At 39.1% G+C, this 19,952-nt stretch overlaps 2 protein-coding genes across 19 annotated transcripts in view; one reads left to right on the top strand and one right to left on the bottom strand.

Moving 5' to 3' along the window:
- The window catches only part of CEP162 (centrosomal protein 162), a 50,706-nt gene extending 42,796 nt beyond the window's left edge, over window positions 1–7,910 (top strand). For all 16 annotated transcript variants that reach the window (XM_074819632.1, XM_074819638.1, XM_074819631.1 and 13 more), the window contains 2 exons: window positions 2,676–2,810; window positions 5,552–7,910. In XM_074819632.1, the coding sequence (XP_074675733.1) occupies window positions 2,676–2,810; window positions 5,552–5,770 (354 nt within the window). In that variant the 3' untranslated portion in view covers window positions 5,771–7,910. The remainder of the gene's footprint in view (window positions 1–2,675; window positions 2,811–5,551) is intronic.
- Window positions 7,911–8,910: 1,000 nt separating this feature from the next.
- The window catches only part of MRAP2 (melanocortin 2 receptor accessory protein 2), a 28,480-nt gene continuing 17,438 nt past the window's right edge, over window positions 8,911–19,952 (bottom strand). For 2 of the 3 annotated variants that reach the window (XM_074819648.1, XM_074819649.1), the window contains 2 exons: window positions 18,295–18,394; window positions 8,911–13,155 (listed from right to left, as the gene is read on the bottom strand). In XM_074819648.1, coding sequence (XP_074675749.1) covers window positions 12,762–13,155; window positions 18,295–18,394 — 494 coding nt within the window. In that variant the 3' untranslated portion in view covers window positions 8,911–12,761. The remainder of the gene's footprint in view (window positions 13,156–18,294; window positions 18,395–19,952) is intronic. The other variant, XM_074819651.1, reaches the window with a different exon arrangement.

The raw sequence follows: 19,952 nt of genomic DNA on the forward strand, positions 1-19,952 counted from the left end.
ACTTCATTTTGATAATACAGTAATTAATAACCCTTGCAGGTTAAAAAGAATTCTATTCTGTAAGGGACTGAGATCTCTAGACATTTAATCTTGTTTGCTGCCCTTATTTAGAAGAAATGAGAGAAGTATCAATATGTGTTTAGTACATACTTAATATAATTAATCTTAATCTCACTAAACTCATTCAATATTTATCTTACTGAATAGGTTGTGAAATATTTATAGAAAACTGAGGGTTTGTAGGGAGAGAAGAAAGATCTCCTATTAAGCTCTGTATTTGCAGAATAAAGGCTGAGACTTTTGGTTCATATTATGAATCTGATGATACATGTTGCCTTTCCATACAAAGCTTGTTTTTCTCCAGTGATCTCAGTGTATGTAATACTTCCTCCTGGGAAAACAGGGCAAGAGTATAATGGGACAAATGTTATTAATTTGTTTCTTCTGTGACTGCTTTACAGATTATTGACAGTGGTGGTTCAGAGAATGATCTGACCCACGTGTTACGGGCTGAGTTCAAGGGTCTGGCATTTAAGAAAATGTAATGGAGTGCCTTTGTTACAAAAGTCATTGCAAGACTGGACAGAGAGAAATGTCAAAGTAAAGCCTTGCTTTTGTCCTCTAGCAGGACTGCTGCGCTGTTTATAAAATACATTTTAAGCATTAAATGGTTAAATCAGTTGAGCTGAAAAAAGAAGACAACCAAACCTGCTAACGGAATCAGTCATGATAGGGAAAAGCACTACCATTTGTAATAGGATTGAGTCCTCTTTTTAAAATGGTGGTACCTCAAAAAAGGAAAACCTTTTTTTCTGAGGCTCCCTGGAAGATTGTTATTTGAACATGAATTTCAGACATGCTGCTTACGGATGTTTTCCATTAACAATATACTTTTCTTGCACAACAGCTTGCACGTAGCACACCTTTGTATTTAACAAAGTTCTGTTGCTACCAAAATATATGGAGCCCATTTTCTCCTGGGGCTTTTTTCTCCTCATAACACCTTTCCTGCATGAATTTTTCTTGTATTTAATTATGTACTTGAGATCACACATCAGCCCTTCCCTTCAGTGGGGCAACTTAGCAGCCAAGCAGCAGACACTCAGTTTCACAGACCTTATGAAACTAAGTCTTCTGTTCCTCTGACAGATGTGGCTGAAATTGGCCCACAGCTTCAAAGCTGCTAGAGTAATGGACAGGCAAAAATACAGTAACGTAGGCCTTGTTATTTGTCGCAGAGGCTTACAAAGTGAAATTATGCAGGTGACAAACTCAAAGGAAATTTATTCTAACCAAAATCGTTTAACAGGTGATAAACTAGGAATGAAGTTTGTTCTAATCAAAATTATTTATCACTCCAACAAACATTAGTAAATTACAGGTTCAAGATGCCAAACAAAATTAATACTACACAACCGACTTAAGAATTCTTAAGCTTTCACAATGATGATCCAAAATGTGCGTATCCCTATAAGATGAGGGCTCTCAACCTCGAGGAGTTACCTTGGGTGGCATCCTGACCCAAGGGGAGAGTCCCTGCCTGCGGACCCGCTGCTCTGGGGAGGACTGGCTCCACTTGCCCTCTGGCAGGACTCCATTTATACCCTTAGTCAGATCTGATCTGTGGTTGTATATGGTCAGCGGTCTAGAAACTTCTCTCGACAGAAGTGTTTCATTGGCTGAGGGTCTTGCCTATCAAGCAAAGCACGTACGTGACAGTCGTCACTAGGGAGAGCTGTGATTCATGGGTCGAGAGGTTTCTAGTGTTGTCGGGGAGGGTGCACCTGCCACATTATTTTAGAAAACCACAAGAAAAATGGCAATAATAGTAAGCCATCTTGGAGTCACTTCTCAGTAAGAGTGACAACACCTTATGAAGGTGCAATGCTACTTGAATTCAACAGCAGAGCCCCAAGGATGGCTGAGTGCTTGAAGAGGGTTAGCAGTTCTCAGATATATTGGGTAAGGGGAGCCAAGGGTTGTAATAAAGGATAAAGACTTCAAAGCTTTCACTTTAGTTTACTTATACACATTAAGTGGCCAAAAAAAAGACTTAGGATGTTAAATGAAGAAATATCAAGTTACTTAAAATAGGCAAAGAATGAGAATAAAGCAGTAGGGCTTTATAAGAAAACTTACCTGGATTCCTGGAAGATTAGGAAATTAGTTGTAAGTCATTGGTAGAGTTGATTTGACCTGGCAATTATTAGACCAAAGAGGGGGTTGTATTCATGTCAGTTAGCAGTGTGTCTTTTCTTAATTTATTCCTTAGAAATACACTGGCACATTTTCTATTTGATCTTTATCCAGGGTGTGAGAAGGGATTGTGTAAGAACATCAAATCATAATATTCTCTATTAATTTTTTAGTACGTTTAGAAGTATTAAAATTGACTGTGAATAGTCACTTCATAACATATTTTGAGCAGGCTTGGATTTATCAAAAAGGACTAGATTTTCATATCCTCAAGCCACTTCTTACAAATGAAAGATCCTAATCTAAGTCCCTGAGCGCTTGTTTAAGCTTTTGAATAAAGGTGATTTCTCTTTTATGTCTTCCTTTCTGCAGCTTTTGAATAGAATGATTAAACAATGCAAATACACTTGGAAAGGAATCTGCTTTATACTCTGCTTAACACAATGATAACAATTTTCATCAATTCTCTCAAACTGTAGGTGACAAAATTGTTGGAAGAACTGAGAGAAGCTAAGGAGTGCCAGAGTCCTGAAATGAAACACTTTTTGTGCCTGGAAAAGAAAATCAAGCATATAGAGACCAGACATGCAGAAAGAGAACAAGAAATTCAAAAGGTACACCAGAGTATATCTGCGTTTACTTCCCAAGAGCAATATATCAGTTTAACTGTAATTTTGGTACTTGCACAAGCTCATTCTGTTCCCCTGCAGTGTGAGCTAGTACTTTTTGGTACAGCCATGGTTTTGCCTTTGGTGCCTGCTGATACGAGTGAATGTAGATGCAGTCCTAGTCAGCACGTCCTTGCCGTGGTAGTTAAGATTACTTGTGCATGACGCACATATCGGGTGCGTAACCTCCTCGCTACCTGATCTAAGGAGGCCTTGCTTTTGCAGAGGGTTGGACCACATGACCTCTGGAATTCCCTTGTATCATTTGGTTACTTCATGTTTCAAATACACGACAAAAGCTATCTATTGAAACATTGACGAGTTTGTAATGTGGGGTTTGTTAAGCAATATTTCTCAGCTGAACTCTAATTTTTGTTTTCTAGTCCTAAAATACCCATTCAGAAAAGCTGCATTAAAAGTATAGACAAATCTTCTAGCAGCCTACCACATACTGGGTTTAATACCGGAAAATGACAAAAAAAAAGCCTTTACCCTCCACAAACTAAAAATTTGGTATTTTGAAGGTTTGGATCTTTGTGATACAAACGTCAGCTACAAGAAGCTGTATCCCTTGAATGAGTGAAACAACTTTGCACTGATTTTTTTCATCTTATTTTACGTCATGGCTTCCATCCTAATTTTTCATCTGTCGAGGGAGCTTCTATCATCTGGAAACAGTTTTCTAGTTCATACAGATTTTTTTTCTCAACACTTTCATCACTTAAATATATGACTGTGTCTTTCTTTAATGTTTTAACTTTGACTTTATGTATTTAAGTAAAACCTAAGAAGGGGATTTGGACTGGAAGATCATCAGACCCATAGTAGTTCCTAGCTTGTAGAGCTTGTTCTATAGTTTTGAAACCAGATCTCAAGGAATACACTTTTATGTACAGAACTGTTCATGGTAGAAGGTTTTATTCTCATACATTTCTACATCAGATATTTAATTTTCTTTACAAAAAGAGCTGTGTATAAAACAAGTCACTGGATTAAGAACAAACCCTGCCAACACTGATCATGTTTTAGTTCCCATTCTGTCCTGCTAATGGCAGCTGTAGTAGTTACTTTTTTGCTATTCATTTGCTTTCATATTGTACCAGGTCTGGCTGAGCCAGAATTGGTTTTCCCCTGTAGCAGCCCTCATGGTGCTGTGTTTTATGCTGGGAGCTGGCAGGGTGTTGGTAGCACACTGGTGTTGTGGCTACTGCTGAGTAGTGCTTACACAGCACCAAGGCTCTTTCTGACATTTCCCCCCCACAGTGGGACGGGGTGGGCAAGATCTTGGGAGGGGACACAACCAGGACAGCTGACCCGAACTGACCAAAGGGATATTCCATACCATATGACGTCTGCTCAGTATAAAGCTGGGAGAAAGGAGGAAGGGGGGGGGGGCACCCTTGGTCCTCCGAGGCAACCACTACGTGTATTGGAGCCCTGCTTCTGAGAAGGCCCGACATCGCCTGTTCATGGGAAGTAGAGAATAAATCTGTTTTCTTTTTTTTGCTTCCGCATGCGGACCTTTGCTTCACTTTGCTTATATTAAAACTGCTGTTGTTTTACCCACAAGGGTTGTTTTTTTTTCCTATCTTATTTTCTTTCCCCTCTTTGCCCTGTTGAGAAAGAAAGGGGAAGGGGGGGAAGTGATAGAGCGACTTGGTGGGTACCTGGCATTTAGCCAAGGTCAAACCACCACACATATGAAGTGAGAATTTCTTTATCATTTCTGTAAAGTGTCTGCTGCTGCCTAGTCCATGATCTGTCTCCACTGAATTCATTACCTGACCTATAGTATTTACTAAGATGTTTTGTAATGAATTGTAAAAAACCAGAAATAGTAGTATATATAATAATTACTTCTAAGTAATTTCATCTTTCCTGGTGCTACTAGCCTTGTTATGTATTAAGCTTTGGGTTTTGTTTTGCACCTTTAATCATCTGCAGTGGGGCATCAAACAGTCCCCCAAGTGAAGGACAATGAAATGAACTAATTACTGAACAAGGAAATAACAGATTAGTATCAAACTACAAATACAATACATTAAGTGATAGAGCTTTCCTTAAGGAATCTGTTACAATTAATAGTGGTGTGGAGATTTTGATACCTTGTGACACTTTATTTTTGGGTAATTTAATAGAATTATGCCCTGGATTCATGTCAAAATTAATTTGAATTTTTATCTGCAGCAGCCTCAGATCTTTGTGACTAAAGCATATTTTCTGATAATTCATAGAACTTGTGGTTTTTAAAAGTACAGTAGTAGCCCAGAACATGTCATTCAGATTTGGTATGTTTCTCTTGCAGAGTATTCTTTTAATTAACACATTGAAATGGCAATTTAAAAGGTTCGCTTTGATTATAGAGGGTTTTATGTTGTATGCTCAGCTTTGTCATAAATATTCAAAACCTTCAATTGCTGCTTTCGAGACAGTAAGTTAAATTCTCTCGAGGCTCATTAGTCAATAATGGATTCTACCCTTCTGTCATTAATGTGACTATTTAAAGGAATTCATTGCTATCAGAATGATTTTTGTAATATTCATAATAAATCGTTTCCACTTAACGTGGGCACTGGGCTTTGAGACTGAGCATCAAATACAATGAAGTGGTGTATTTTTGCAAAGGGGCAGCACTGGCTGAGTATTTGACTAGGAAGTCACAATGCTGACTTGCTTATAATTCGCAGGCAACCCAACTAACACAACATATTACTGAAGCAAGGCAAACCCGTGAGGCTGAGCGGTGGCGAAGACTGGCACAGTGGAAGACTCAAGAGCTGGAGAAATTTCGAGTGGAATTGGATTCAATATTAGATGTTTTACGTGAACTACAGAAGCAAGGGGTGGTTATTCCTGCACCTAATTGCAATGGAATCAGCATAACAGACAGCTGTTGGAAGACATGATTACGTAGGACTCGATTACAGAAGCAGAATTTTAATATTCAAAGCTATATACAGAAAATATTAAAAATCATTAATGTAACACTCATAAATTGAATTACATTCTGATCTTATCTGGAATCTTGCTTGTCCAAAGGTAGATTTGCATTGAGCAACACCACAGTCGTATATTTTGCTAGTAATAAAGTTACATGCAACTTTTTAAAAATATTGGGAATATTGAGGTTGTTCCATAAATTCGATTGCCATTGAAAAGTTGTATTTGATGCTTTTTCAAATAGTGCAGAACATGCCTGAATACTTTTAACTTTTTTTTTATAACTTGTCTTCTAGTGATTCCTCTGTGAACAATTTGAGTAATATGCTGTTTGGCTTGTATTTTTAGTGTATAGAGATTATTTTTCATTCAGTAGGGCATGAAAATCCTCTTTTTCCAACATTTTTTTTCTCCCTCTAATTCATAAAATGTTTCTTCCCTTTCTTTTAAGAACCCTTTTAACTTTGTGAACGATTGGAGGGCTGGAGCAGAGCAGGCGTTCTCTGGTGATGCTGAAATTCAAACTAGACCTTCCTTTGCAGATATTTCCAGCTGTGCTGGTAAGAATGATGGCGGAGTGGTCTAGCTAAATTGTTATGGGGCAGAGATGAAAAAAGCCTATAAAGTACAGTGTGAGAATAGTTATTAGGATTCCCTTTAAAAGGGAAGGCTGCATTGAGTAAGATTTTTACACTAGGCTATTCTGGATCTGACATAGCAGTATCTTTATAGATGATCTTGACAGAACAAAGAGTCCAATCAAATGTGAAGACAATGTACTATTGCTCAGACTGCAAGGATATGGTAGCGGGCAAATTTAGAGTTAAAATACTGAGCAAGCTGGAAAAGAGGCCAAAAAAAAAAAACCAAACACCTGTAGTCCTCAGGAGTGACAAAGAAGACGAGTATGCTTAAGCAGGAATAATCCATTACCCAAGTACCAAATGGGGATGTAACTTTCAGCTCAACTGCCAGGCACCATAGTGGGTATCAAGCTGAATGTTAGAGACCATTGCCTTCTCCTGCTCCTCTTATGCCCTGCTAGAGTTACACACCTAAGTGTAGAGCCTGTAAGATACTAGGTAGCATAGAAGCAATTCCTCCTGCATCACTAACATGTGACCTAGTGTGCTAAGCTTTTGGTCCCTTGTTGCAAGGAAGAGATGACTAACTGGAGGGAAAAGAATGATCAGCACTCTAGAAAATGTAGCCTTAACGAACCACTGAACCCCCTGAGGTTGCCCTGCTCCAGTGAGGAGGCTGGGGAGGGAAGATGAGGATGGCTATATTACACTGGTCTTGTATGAAAAACCTGCTGCTAAAAGGATAGAAAAAGGAGAAGCAGTAAGTCAAATTAAAGATAATTCCAGATAGAGAGCAATTTGGGGGCTGGAAGGACAGGTTTTTCAAACAAATCAGTAAATCATTACTTTGAAGTCTCAACACTGCAAGTCCTTAAGAATTCCATAGCACATATTAAGGTTGTAGCTTAATCAACTGTACTTATTTAGGGCAAAGAGAAGATAAAAGCCAGAATGTATCGCTGTAGTAGTGGTTGAAGCTAGCATTTAAGTCAAATGTGAAATAGTTCAGGCCAGTGTGTATGTATCTACGTCTTCTGGCTTCTTCAGGGGCCAGCAGTAAATGTGCATTTTGTCTTATACAAGCATGTGACTGAGCATGCATAAAGAACAAAATAGTAAAACAAATTATAATGTATAGGCACAGAGTAACTAAGTGCAGGGATTATTTTTTTTTTGAGCACACAAAAACACTGAGTGAGAGTGTATACACATATATAGAGATATAAAAAAAGGATGGTCAGTTGGTAATTAATATGGTAATCTTGATTGTTTCATATGCAGATATTTTCAGTATGGATGTTTTGTCCCCCAGTAATGAAGTATTGGTCTGTATTCATAAAATATATAAACACAATAATGCTTTGTATATAAAATATCAGCTGTGTGTAAATATGTTGTATTTTCTTGATTTGGGACTGTTTTGCAAATGAAAAAGATAAACAGTAAGTTGAAATTACTGAATTTTATTTCCTGTACAACTTGCTATATGTGTAACACTGTAGTAAAGTGTGTGTTACCTGAAGTGAGATTTTTTTAAATTACAGCAACCTGTGTGTTCCCAGAAAGTTGCCCAGGATGGGAAGGCCTAGGGAAAGCATTTCTGGTTGCTAGAAACTCTCCCTCTTAGGTCTTCAGGAAGGGGTTGCCTTAGTGTTCGTGTGATTCATTCAAACTCCTTTTAAAACTCTTATATTCACTTCTCAGCAAATGCTGGTATCTTACACAGTTTGAATCAAATTTCAAATTAAATTCTCTGAGTCTATTTTACTGACCAGGGATGGTATTATTTACCAGTACTGTAAGCTATAATTTGGTTTATACTGCGTTCTCATGTGTATTTATGTAGTTGTACACTCACTGAAGCACAGTCTTTAGTTTTTAGGCATTTACCATAAAGTGGGCAGCCCACACCGTAACAGACTTACCTCTGGTCTTGAATGGCTGCAGTAATGGTGTTCTTTTGAGGGAACTAAGGTCCAAGTTTTAACTTCTCTGCTAAGTTACTAGTTCTTGACTTTCCAGCAGTCTTAACAGCACAGAAAGGGGAAAATACCCTGGAATGGAACAAAGGCTAATAAAGAGGTCAGTAGCTTTTACTGTATTCCACTGAAGATTTTAGTGGGATCTTTCAGAGTATTAGAATTATATACTCCTTGTATATTTTTTCCTCTTATACTAGTTCAACATGTATTTCCAGGAGGCATTACAATGGATTAAAACAATCTTAAACATCCTTTCTTTGAATCATTGCTGTATGTTTAGCTGGAATTCGTTTACAGCAAAGCAGCTGGAGTGTAATAATTTGAATTGTCAATGTTGGAAGCTTTTAGGAAATCAAGTGAGCAGCTGGCTGGGTGACTCAGTGACCTACATTACAGAGAAGACATTTGCTTCAAGAGAGGAAAACAGGGTGTGCAGAAGAGTATCAAGTCTCATCATGGCACTTGTGGCAGACATAAGCAGTGTGTTCTCTTTCAAGTTCTCCAAAAAACATGTCAAAATTGTTCATGTAACAAATTAAATAGGTTATCATGGATAAAGACTTTATTTGATAGTATGTAATACATTTTGAAGTCTACCACTCTATCCAGTATTTAACCTATTCTGGAAAAAAGAAGGAAAACCTATCTGTATATTAGCAGTAGCTGTGCAAATCCAGTTCTGCAGGGAAGGGCGGGGGAGGGGTGGGCATGCATCAAGCACTGACCTGACTCTTTTGAACAGAAACTCCTCTGATAGCTTTAAACATTACCATTCAGCCTTTCATACCGCTACCTACATACCTTTTATCCAAAAACCAGGAAAGCACAGGCCTCCAACTCTTGCTCTTGTTGAAGAATATGTGGTAAAAGGCTGAGGCTCTGTGCTGTCCTTGCTACCCGTCAGTACCTGAGGCTATGGAGTAAGTTCAGGCCAGCTCTGCAGCATCCCCAGTTGATGTATTTAGCTTTGTCATCTTTCACTGCCAGGAGGACAGGGCAGAGTAAAAGGGGGAAAGCACAGTTGAATCCCTCCTTTGCCAGTGACTTGTGAAAGGGTTTGTGGGGTTCTTTTAAGCAGAGGGGCAAAAACAGTCAGTATTAAAGTATTTAAGATCTACAGGCTCAGGTGCATAAATACTAAAATGCATGATAAATACACATTATTTACCTCACCTTTTAGCCGCAGTGACCATATATCACTGGATTTTAGTAAAGTCATGGTTTTTACCTTTCCCTTTCTTTTCTCTATGAGCAGGCCATTTTCTGATTTTATATTGTAGGTTTGTGGTTTGGGTTTTTTTTTTTAAAAGGTACACAACTGAAACTTGTTTACACAGAAGAACATTTCACAAATATTCACCTTTGAAAACTGGAACACGTAACTCAACCTAGTAAGTTCTTACAGAATACATTACATGTTTATGCAAACATACATACATAATTATCTTAAGGGAATTTTCAGTGAAATCTACCACAGGTGATGCATTTATAGTGAGTTTTGAGAAGAGGCTCTGAAACAGACAGCCCAAGCAGTAAGAAAACTTGCAATAATTCCATTTTCAAACACCATTCAATTCCAAGTACTCCTTTGGAAGGATTACCCCATTCAAAACACTCTATTCACTTCACAGTGAACCAACTCGTGGTGGTTTTCTGGGAAAAGATGAATTTTTTAAACATTTATACAAAGTTGATTATTATACCAATCACCTTTCCCTGAGGAAAAACATTGTGTCTATGAGTTCTTAAAAAGGAAAAAGAACAGCTTTAAAATAACTGCTTTTGAAGACTGCAGAAAGTTTCTGCATTTCCCTTTCATTCTGCTCTAATGCAGAGGGCAGAGCAAAAATCTGAACCGGACTATTGCTGCCACAGGGCATCTGAAGTCATGCGAGAGCTGTGCAGTGGGCACTGCCAGGTTATTTTTCTGTAAAATGTAGCATGAAAGTCTTTAAAGTTAGAAGATGAAAAAGTAGAACCACCATCAGGGAAGAACAGAAGCAGGAACCAAACCCTTAAATACCTTTACAGGATTAATACATGCTTCAGAAGGAAACTAAGAATACAATTCAAATGTTTTGTAAGTTAAGTTGGTATTATCCCTTAATCACTTCATTAAATACTTTTCATCTAGGCATTCAGTGTCACCAGCATCCATACACATGAATACTCCTTTTTCCCAAAAGTAGCAGTTATACACCCAAAAAGTCACAAAGATTTAAGCTAGCAGAAGAAAAGCTTAGATTAGCCCACTGGGTATAGCAAGCTTTTCTTTTTCTAAAACCAGACCTGCATTATTTTGAAATGTAGTTTTAAATGCTTTAAAAATAAGCTTCATTTCTCCATTGCAGGAGATGGATTCTACAGATTTTTCCCCTCATTTAAGCAGCATTTCTCTTTTTCAGGCATAGCAAAGGAAAAAAAATAAAAAAGAATAGCTCAAACATCACTGAAGTCAGCTCACTCATCCAGAAATGGGCTATAAAAGCCACAGTTAGTAGAAGTCCCAGAGCTTGTTAACAAGAACTGTATTGAGCTTCAGTTCACACAAAGCTCAATCATCAGAGCGCTAGCAGTTGCTAGAGGTGCCTCAGCAGGAAGCAGTTGCCATATTCAGAAGGCAGATATCCCAAATTTGTTAATTTGGGAAAAGTTCATGACTACAGCCTTCATACTTCATCCAGGAGGCCTACATTGCAACCCAGGCAGCTATGGTCATTTGTAACAGGGTTCACTTCAGTCTTCTCTTGGGAACTATTTTCAGCAGTAATCTGCCAGTTTTAAACAGTCTGTTTTGCTTTAAGTATAATCCCATGACTTTAAAAGCTAGGAAGTAGTGCAAGAATTACATTTAAAAACAGGAAATTTAGATATAAGTGTTTTATAATAAGGGCACGGGAGATAAAAACAAGAGGTTTCCCCCTCTGTATTCTTTAAATGCACAACCCATCCACTATTTTTTCTATTTGTCAGGTGAAGAAAGAATGAATTAATCAGCATTTAGGTGTCTGAAGAATGTATCAGCAGGCCATTGCTACATTGCCACTGACACAAATAGTTGTATACAAAGCAGGTTAGTTTCAAGAAAACCCAGTTAAGCACAGTATCTTGAATCTACTAGATTCATTTAAGAACTTCCTACAGAGCACTCTTATTCAAAATCCAGCAAAGGATTTGAACCTGGTTCCTCTGCATCCTTTGTGCTTGCTCTAAAACCATTTGGCCATAAGTTACCATCTTTTGAAGAAAGCTGAAATGTACTTTAAGTACTAGCTAAGGTTCAGAACCTTATTCCTTCTCTAAAAAATAAAACTTGGAGATTGAAATTACACCTATTCAATTCTTTTAACAAACCCTTCCCTGGAAGAACAGTTGTGTGTTCTCCCAAGTGAGTAAAAAAGATGGAGTGAGTGCAGCTCAGCTATGCTTTTGGAGCTGGTCCTCCAACAACTAAAAGCCTGCTAGCCCATCACTGGCCCACTAGTCAAGAAAGGGCCATTTATAGAGCCAAAAAGCATAAGAAGGTTCAGCCTATAAGCCAAGCATACAACCACCATTTGCGTATAGTAACTATTGGCAAAAGCAGCATAGTTTTTAATCTGATTTCCTGTAATTTAGCTACTGAATTCCACACTTGCCAAACTGGAAGTTTGCATCAGCAATAAAAAGTCAAATTACTGTTTGTGTGTAGAATACTAATTCCAGGTCATCACTGGGCAGCTGTCAGAATGTCACTCTAAAGTACTATAATTACAGGCACCCATTTGCTTTTACTCAGCAGCAGGTGGTGGTAGCATTTTGTAAACACTGTAACCAAACAATTTAATATGCAAGGTGTATTCCCTCTGGAAGCTTCGTAAGTTGTGTTTAACCTGCACCAAAAAGCAGTTAGGAATCAGAAATTGAAGTTAATGCCAAGCAGATATCCATTGTGCTGCTCAGTTTCATGTGTCCTTTTTGGGAGTGGCAGAAGCTGCAGAACCTCCCCAGGGGCTGCCTGTTTATTCTTTGCTTCAGTCTTAATTTGAGGTTTACACTTGTCTTGGCCAAGGAGTTTTCATACACCTCCCAATGCCAGGCTCCAGCCTTCACGGTCCTCTCAAATTATTATGGTATCCTTCAGAAGCTGGACATAAGCAGTCATTTAAAAACAAAAGAACAAAACAAGAAAAGAAATCAGGAAGCAAAAATAATGCTGGGCAAAAGGTTTAGACCACAGAAGGTATCAGAATAAAGCATTCAATATTTTACTTCTTGTCTAAACTACGTTCTGTCAGCACAGCCAGTCTTACATACAATAGGTCTGAAATACCTTCTATCAAAATAGAAGAAGGCCAAGAAAGGCTTCAAACAACAGTAATGGGAACGTTTACCTTAAAGTGAAAGACTTTTCAGTCAAGGATCCGATGGGAAGATTGCATGACCGATTTGCTTTCTAAAATGATTGGTGGCTCTGAGATGAGGAGATCATCCTCACCTAGCGAAGAGTTCTGCTCAGTGTTCACAAAATTAGGAATGTTAAATTTTGTAAGACAATTTAGGTCCTCTTCAAACATTGCACTGCTCCTGGGAACTTCCTGGAAGTGGATATTACTTTCCAGACCCAGACCTTTCCGACTTTGTTTTGCTTTGTCCAAATGTTCTACTTCATTAATACAGAAATGGAAAAGGGACTGGGATTCTTCAGCTATTTGACGAGAAAAGACCCTCTCCGACTCCAAAGGTCTTCCAAAATCTGCCACAAAGCTATTCATGCGAAATCTTTTTTCAGAAGGTTCTGAATTGCTAGGGAGGAAAAAGAAAAATACAGTAAACACAAAAGTAGAACTATTCATGCCTTAACAGCAAATTTGCTTTCAGCAGTCAATACGATCAAGAAGAATGGAAACCCTACAGTTTATCTACAACAGACTTTAAAATCCAGCACTATTTATTACTGAAGCTGTTTTATGTCTTGATTTGTCATGATAATTTTCCATGAGAATAAGTTATCAATGCCAGCACTCTGAAATGGCACTTCTAGTAATCCATATACCGTAACAATCAGCTCACTGAATAAGCTTAGAAATTTCCTCTTGATATCAAGTAGTAGTAAGTTTTTTAAAATGGCTTATAGAACACTTTGAGAAAAATCCTTGATAAGAGAAAAATCTGAGACATAGGCAGCACTGCTGTCACTAAAGGCATAATTTGGGTGCTTGACTGTCCAGACATCAAACCACCTTTTCCACTGACTTTGGTCAATGACATTCAGATTTCCAAATTAGGAGAGCTGGAACTAACGACTGCTATAAAGACTGACAGTCTTAACAGTTCAGACACATAGCCCAGGAAGGACACGTTAACATCTTTCCTGGAGTTTTCTGGAAGTGTTAGCTCAAACCAGCTCCAATCTGCATGGACTTGTAAAGGAGCCATGAACAGCTGGGGGTGAGAAAAGTTCAAACTAGATGGAAGTTTTACAGATAGTAATACATTCTTTGTCAGGCTGAATTTATATGCTAGCATCACAACATGAAAGTTACTTGCACCTGAAAGGCAGTACAGGTATGCAGAGGATGAGTAGTGAAAAATCTAAACATATTCTCAGAATATAAATTTTATTAGGTAAGAATTAAATCTTACTGTTTACATGTGAATATGTAGCAAGTGACAGTGGAGCCAGATAGCTGGATGCCTCAAGGTGCACATGGCACTTAGTGTTTCTCTGAAAATCTCTCTAATTCCCTCAAGCCTGCAGTAGGAGGTAAGTGCCTACATGCTTTTGAAAGCCTCCGATGGCACCTTCAGAAACAAGTTCACAGGATACCTACCATTAGTCTTTCAGTCATAGCTAAAGAACCCTGCTTCTCCAATGCTAATTTACTTCCATTACATGATACAGGAATTCTATCCTAACAAAATCAGTTACACTAGCCTTCGAATCAAAGCAGTCCTCCAGTTTGTCAAAACTATTGGCTCATTCTGTATTTTGAAGTGAAGCATGTAGAAGCATAAAGTTTAAACTGATGCAAGTGATAATCCACCACGTACACACCAGGAGGCAGACTGGAATAACGCTATTGTAGGCTTCAAAACTGACGACTGACATTTACGTATTTATAATGCAACAGAAAGCACCACTCTGAATATAAGTTGCATATATAGTTTTGCAAATCTGTCACCAAGATGTAGTATTGTGACATGGACAGTGGAGATAGCAAATAAGCACAGAAAGAAGGGCAAGTGCTATAAGCCTAGGAAGAAGTGACTTCAGAAGAAAGCTTAAAATGCATCCATTAAAGAAGCAAAACTAGTTCATAGGTGTGGAAAGTGCTTTACAATCCAGTGAGCTATGAAGGAGCAAAGGGGCACACAAGACTGGCAATGGCAAGCTAATCTAAATGGAAGAATAGAAGATGCAAAGAAATTTTACGACCCATAATATTGAGGACTTACGATAAATAATAATCCTGTGATCATGAGTAGGGAACACAAGATCTAATACACAGTAATATTTTTGGATTCTGAAATTCACAAACACTATCTTTCTGTATTTTGGGGAGGAGGTTTGTTGGCTTTTTTTTAAACTAGACTAGAAACTTGCAGTCTTGCTCATTACAGCATGCAAGTATAACTCAGTGTATATCTTTTCAGAACACTCAAATTAAGAAAAGCACCCTCAGAAATCCCAGTTTCACTGTGGAAGGGAGCACAGCCACCTGGACAATCAAATCCCTTTTGCAATATTTGGGCCAACGGGACCCTCCGAGTCCCAGAAGCTGCCAACAAGAGAGCAGGAAGGTGAATGCCAGACACCTTGAGCATCATACATACTGAAAACCACTCAAAACAAGCAGTTGCAATGAACTAATCCAAGCTCCCTCTTCTGGGAATCTTCCAGCCTACGTGCTGGGTTCTGGTCCACTGGATTCAGTATTAATCTCTGGACTCTGCCCACTGGACTTGAGTCCACTGTCAGGGTACAAACCATTTGGCCCAGTATACCCTTCTAACAGGGGCATACTGGTTTGGGATTGACACTTGTGATTCCTCTATAGCTTAAGCACCCCTTCTCTCAACACTCATGAAGTGACCTGGGGGTACTTGGCAAACCATGGAAAGGAATAAGTAGCCAATCCTCCAAAATAGCAGGGTTTGGCATCCCAAAGGGAATTTGGGGGATCTAAACAGATCCTTAGTACCAACCCAGAAATGCTGCCCTGAACCTGAGAAATCTTCCTGAATAAGTTTTCAGCAAACACATACATATATCTATAGAAGGGGTTTTTTTTCAGTGTATGTACCTTTCTCAGTGGATTTCACCCCAGAATCCTTAACCAAAACCAATTGATTTCTTAAAAAAAAAAAAAAATCAGTCATTTCACCTTTACTGCAATTAGTTGACAGCCTGCCTCAATAGCTGCATGAAGCTTTGAGATTACATCAGCCAATATTTTGTGCAGTTAGGTTACATGAACACATGCATTTGTTTTTTTAAGGATATTTTTAAATGCAGAAACAAACACAGTGTGCTACCTTCTCTTGAGTGATGAACAAGAGTACTTTTCAGGCAGAAATTCAGAAAGATTGTCCACAATTTTTTTGTCACACAAGCTAATGTTCTACACATACTAATATGCAAGCAAACAAAAAGTGCAACATACATCATTTCCATAGCAAATTAAATTTCTACTCTCTCCATCCATATCCTGACCCTTTTCTTCTGGTCTGAGAATGTACCCAATTCTGAGCATCTTGTACAATTTTGATAAGTACATGCTATCACACCCCTTTATATTGAGCCAAGAAAAGCATGCTACTAGAAAAATCAGAGTATTCTACTTTAGATCCATCCATCTGAACCCAGTTACACTTATCCTTCACATTAATGGTACTTTAAAGAACAGCCAAATTGACTTACTGAAGTCAGAGACACGTCCATCAATCAGGCTGGCTTTCTCCCAAGACCTAGGAATCCCATTAACATCTATTTCTAAAGAAGGGCTGCAAGACAGCCCAATAATGAAACGATGAGTTATGAAGAATCCAGTCAGGTATAAAGACAGAAGATGCAGGCAAACTAAAACCAGTGCAGACTGGTTTTACAGTAGGTATTTATGTTCTCCAGTTTTTATATACACGTATCAAAAAATAAGAGGAAACAACAGTATTTACTGGCCTTAGCATATTCCTGGATGATCTATTTCCAGTACCGTACACATTTGATTATCAAATCTCAAAAAAAAAATAGTGCTCAAATTCGTTAAAGGTGCCAACTCAGCACACTTTGTAAGTGGGCAAGCATTCAAATGCACAGCTCCCAGAGCTGCAAAGTTTAAAACAAATACAGAAAGAAGTAATTGGGCTCTCTTCAGCAACTGAAGAAAAAAATTATATTAAGAGTTAGATTGGAAGGGACTTCTGGAGGTCTCTAGTCCAATGCTCTGATGAACACAAGGCCAACTCTGAATTCAGATGAAGTTATCTGGGTGTAGAAGGTGACCAAAGATGGAGGTTTCACAAATGTTCCAGACAACCCGTTCCAGGAAAATTGATGAAGAAAGCAGAAAAACAGTGGGAGATATCAAGCAGGCCTCTGCTACCTGAAAGTACATTTTTACAAGTGTACAAACTTTGGACAAATATCCATATTAAATTCTCCTTGTTGTATATTTGACTTCATCAGTTCTTCCCCTCTCATGTTATTCATGTAGGATACAGACTCAGATGCTCAGCTAAGAAACAAGATCTCCAGGAAAAAGAGACAGCAGTTAGGAGGACTTCAAATATATTTGGAAGCAAGGTCTGGCTACTCTGTAAGGGAGGCAAAACTACCAGCAAGTCAGTGTGGGGAAGCTGAATTCTTCTGTCTCTATTTCCTTCTCACAGAAGAGGCTTACGATACACGCATGTCCTCTCTAACACAGCCCTGTCTCTAGAGATGTGTTATTACATAAAGTTTCAGAGCCAGTCTACATATGACTAAATAGCAAAGGGCCTTCGGTAGGCAGAGACAGGCAGGCTGCTTTAGGAAGCGATAAGCACTAACCATTGCCTTTCACAATCAGCTTATCATCATTGCTACCTGCCTGCAAGCGATCTCTCTCTCTCCAGAGAGGCTTTTTGTTTCTACTTTATAGCACACAAGACTGAGAGGAGATGTGAGTTCAAACTTCTTCAGAGGAAGGGACAATAACAGCCTGCGTGCTGTGCAAATGCAGATGAATGGCTGAGGCAAGACATGGTCTGCACATACTTATGAGCCAGAAAGAACAAGAAAAATGGTTAGTTTGTGACTTTCAGGGGACCCTGGTGTTTAACTAATGTCGAGCTGATCTGTACTTCAGCACCTGCTGGAATTTCTCAGCCGGAACTACAACATTCAGAGTAGGGGAGCTACAGGGTTAAGGGAAGATTTTTAAAATACTACTGATATCTACATTTTGGACTTGAACACACAAATGTGAAAACTTGCCAGACTTCAACTACCTTAATTTAACATCTGCACTGCATTTTATTTGTATATACTCTGTCAGTATTCACATTTCTCTGTTCCACTCCATCATAATGTGAGCCTACCTAGAATGACCCCATTTATTTGAAGAACAGTAATCTAAAGCCACCCGTTTGGCAGCCTACCCACCAACTTCCTTCTAGCATGAAAACACATACATGCAGCTATTCCCTTCTCTTACTGCATGCCTACTGACTATTTGCTAAATAGAGAACACATTAACAACTATTCTGCAGAACCGGTCTCCTAAAAGTGCTTGGAACAAAGACTATTTGAAACAAAGATGTACTGCACCCTTTCATAAGGACAGACTAGAGCAAGATGGTGCTGAGCCAGCGCAATGTCAGCACTGTCACTGTTTGGGGGCTGCAAAAAAACAGACCCGCCATTTGGCAGGCTGGATTTGTTATTCCAGTTTTCAGACTCACTCTTGATGTGGTGCTCCTGTCTTCGTCAGCAGGGTCAGGACAAAAAACATGAAGATGACAAAAACTGCAAGACCAACCCAAAATCCAATCACAATGGAATCTGGTGAAAAAGGAAAAACAAGATGATCAGTATTTCACCTGCATTTGCACAAAGTTTCCTTCCGCGTGACTGCAAATTCCAAGAGACTTTGCAGCTTATTCCTGGGTGGCAAGGAAAAAGGACGATCAGATTTATCATTATCTATTTTTAAACAGAAAGCTGCCATTGAAGCTGTCATTTCCAGCCTGAATTTTGCTGATGTCTGTACAAACCAGAAACAAACTGAAAGAGGGAAGACACTGAATTCTCTTGGTTAGTAAAATAACAGCAGCTCCCTTTATGATGCCTGGCCCATTTCCAAGCACTACTTTGGAAATTATTTCAGTACTAGAACTCAGAAGAGAGGATTATTTGATTTTCAGCAAAAACCTCTATCCCTGTATAGCTAAACTCCTGCTATTTTAAATTATTTCTGCCCCAGACCATTAGATTTCTGGGGTTTGATGGATTTCTTTGACACAATAAGTTTAGGAAGATCTAGCTTTCTTTCAGTGCTAAGATAGAGGGTTCTGAAATAAATGGAACCACAGATAAAACTATTTGCTACCTCAACAAATACCAGTAATCAACATATACCAGATATTTTTAAATAATTTCTAATTTGGGTTTCCAACTTGCATACAGAAAACTGCAATACAATATCAGAAAAGCCAAATGGATTTGGATAAGTCAAATCACCAGTTAATTGAAAGAAAAACACCAATGCAATAGCCAAATATAGAAGCAATTAGGAAGAGCATGGCTTTTTGTCTGCATGCGTAAAACGTACCTACTGTTCTCATTTGTAGCAAATGGACCCATAGATAAATCGCCAGTCTTACTTAAAACAAATCTATGTCCACTCATGACTTCAAAGTTGATCCACAGTTGCTCCTGAAGAATCACAGAATCACCCCATTGTCTGGGTTGGAAAAGACCTTGAAGATCATCCAGTCCAACCATCAACCCAACATTGACAGTTCCCAACTACACCATATCCCTCAGCACTAAGTCGACTCGACTCTTAAACACCTCCAGGGATGGGGACTCCACCACCTCCCTGGGCAGCCCATTCCAACGCCTAACAACCCGTTCTGTAAAGAAATGCTTCCTGACATCCAGACTAAACCTTCCCTGGCGCAACTTGAGGCCATTACCTCTTGTCCTATCGCTTGTTACTTGGTTAGAGAGACTCATCCCCAGCTCTCTGCAACCTCCTTTCAGGTAGCTGTAGAGGGCAATGAGGTCTCCCCTCAGCCTCCTCTTCTCCAGACTAAACAACCCCAGTTCCCTCAGTCGCTCCTCGTACGACATGTGCTCCAGACCCTTCACCAGCTTCGTTGCCCTTCTTTGGACACGCTCGAGTAATTCAATGTCCTTTTTGTAGTGAGGGGCCCAAAACTGAACACAATAATCGAGGTGCAGCCTCACCAGTGTCGAGTACAGGGGTAAGATCACTTCCCTGTCCCTGCTGGCCATGCTATTTCTGATACAAGCCAGGATGCCATTGGCCTTCTTGGCCACCTGGGCACACTGCTGGCTCATGTTCAGCTGGCTGTCAATCAACAGCCCCAGGTCC

This window comes from Strix aluco, chromosome 3, assembly GCF_031877795.1.
Source record: "Strix aluco isolate bStrAlu1 chromosome 3, bStrAlu1.hap1, whole genome shotgun sequence".
NCBI lineage: Eukaryota > Metazoa > Chordata > Aves > Strigiformes > Strigidae > Strix > Strix aluco.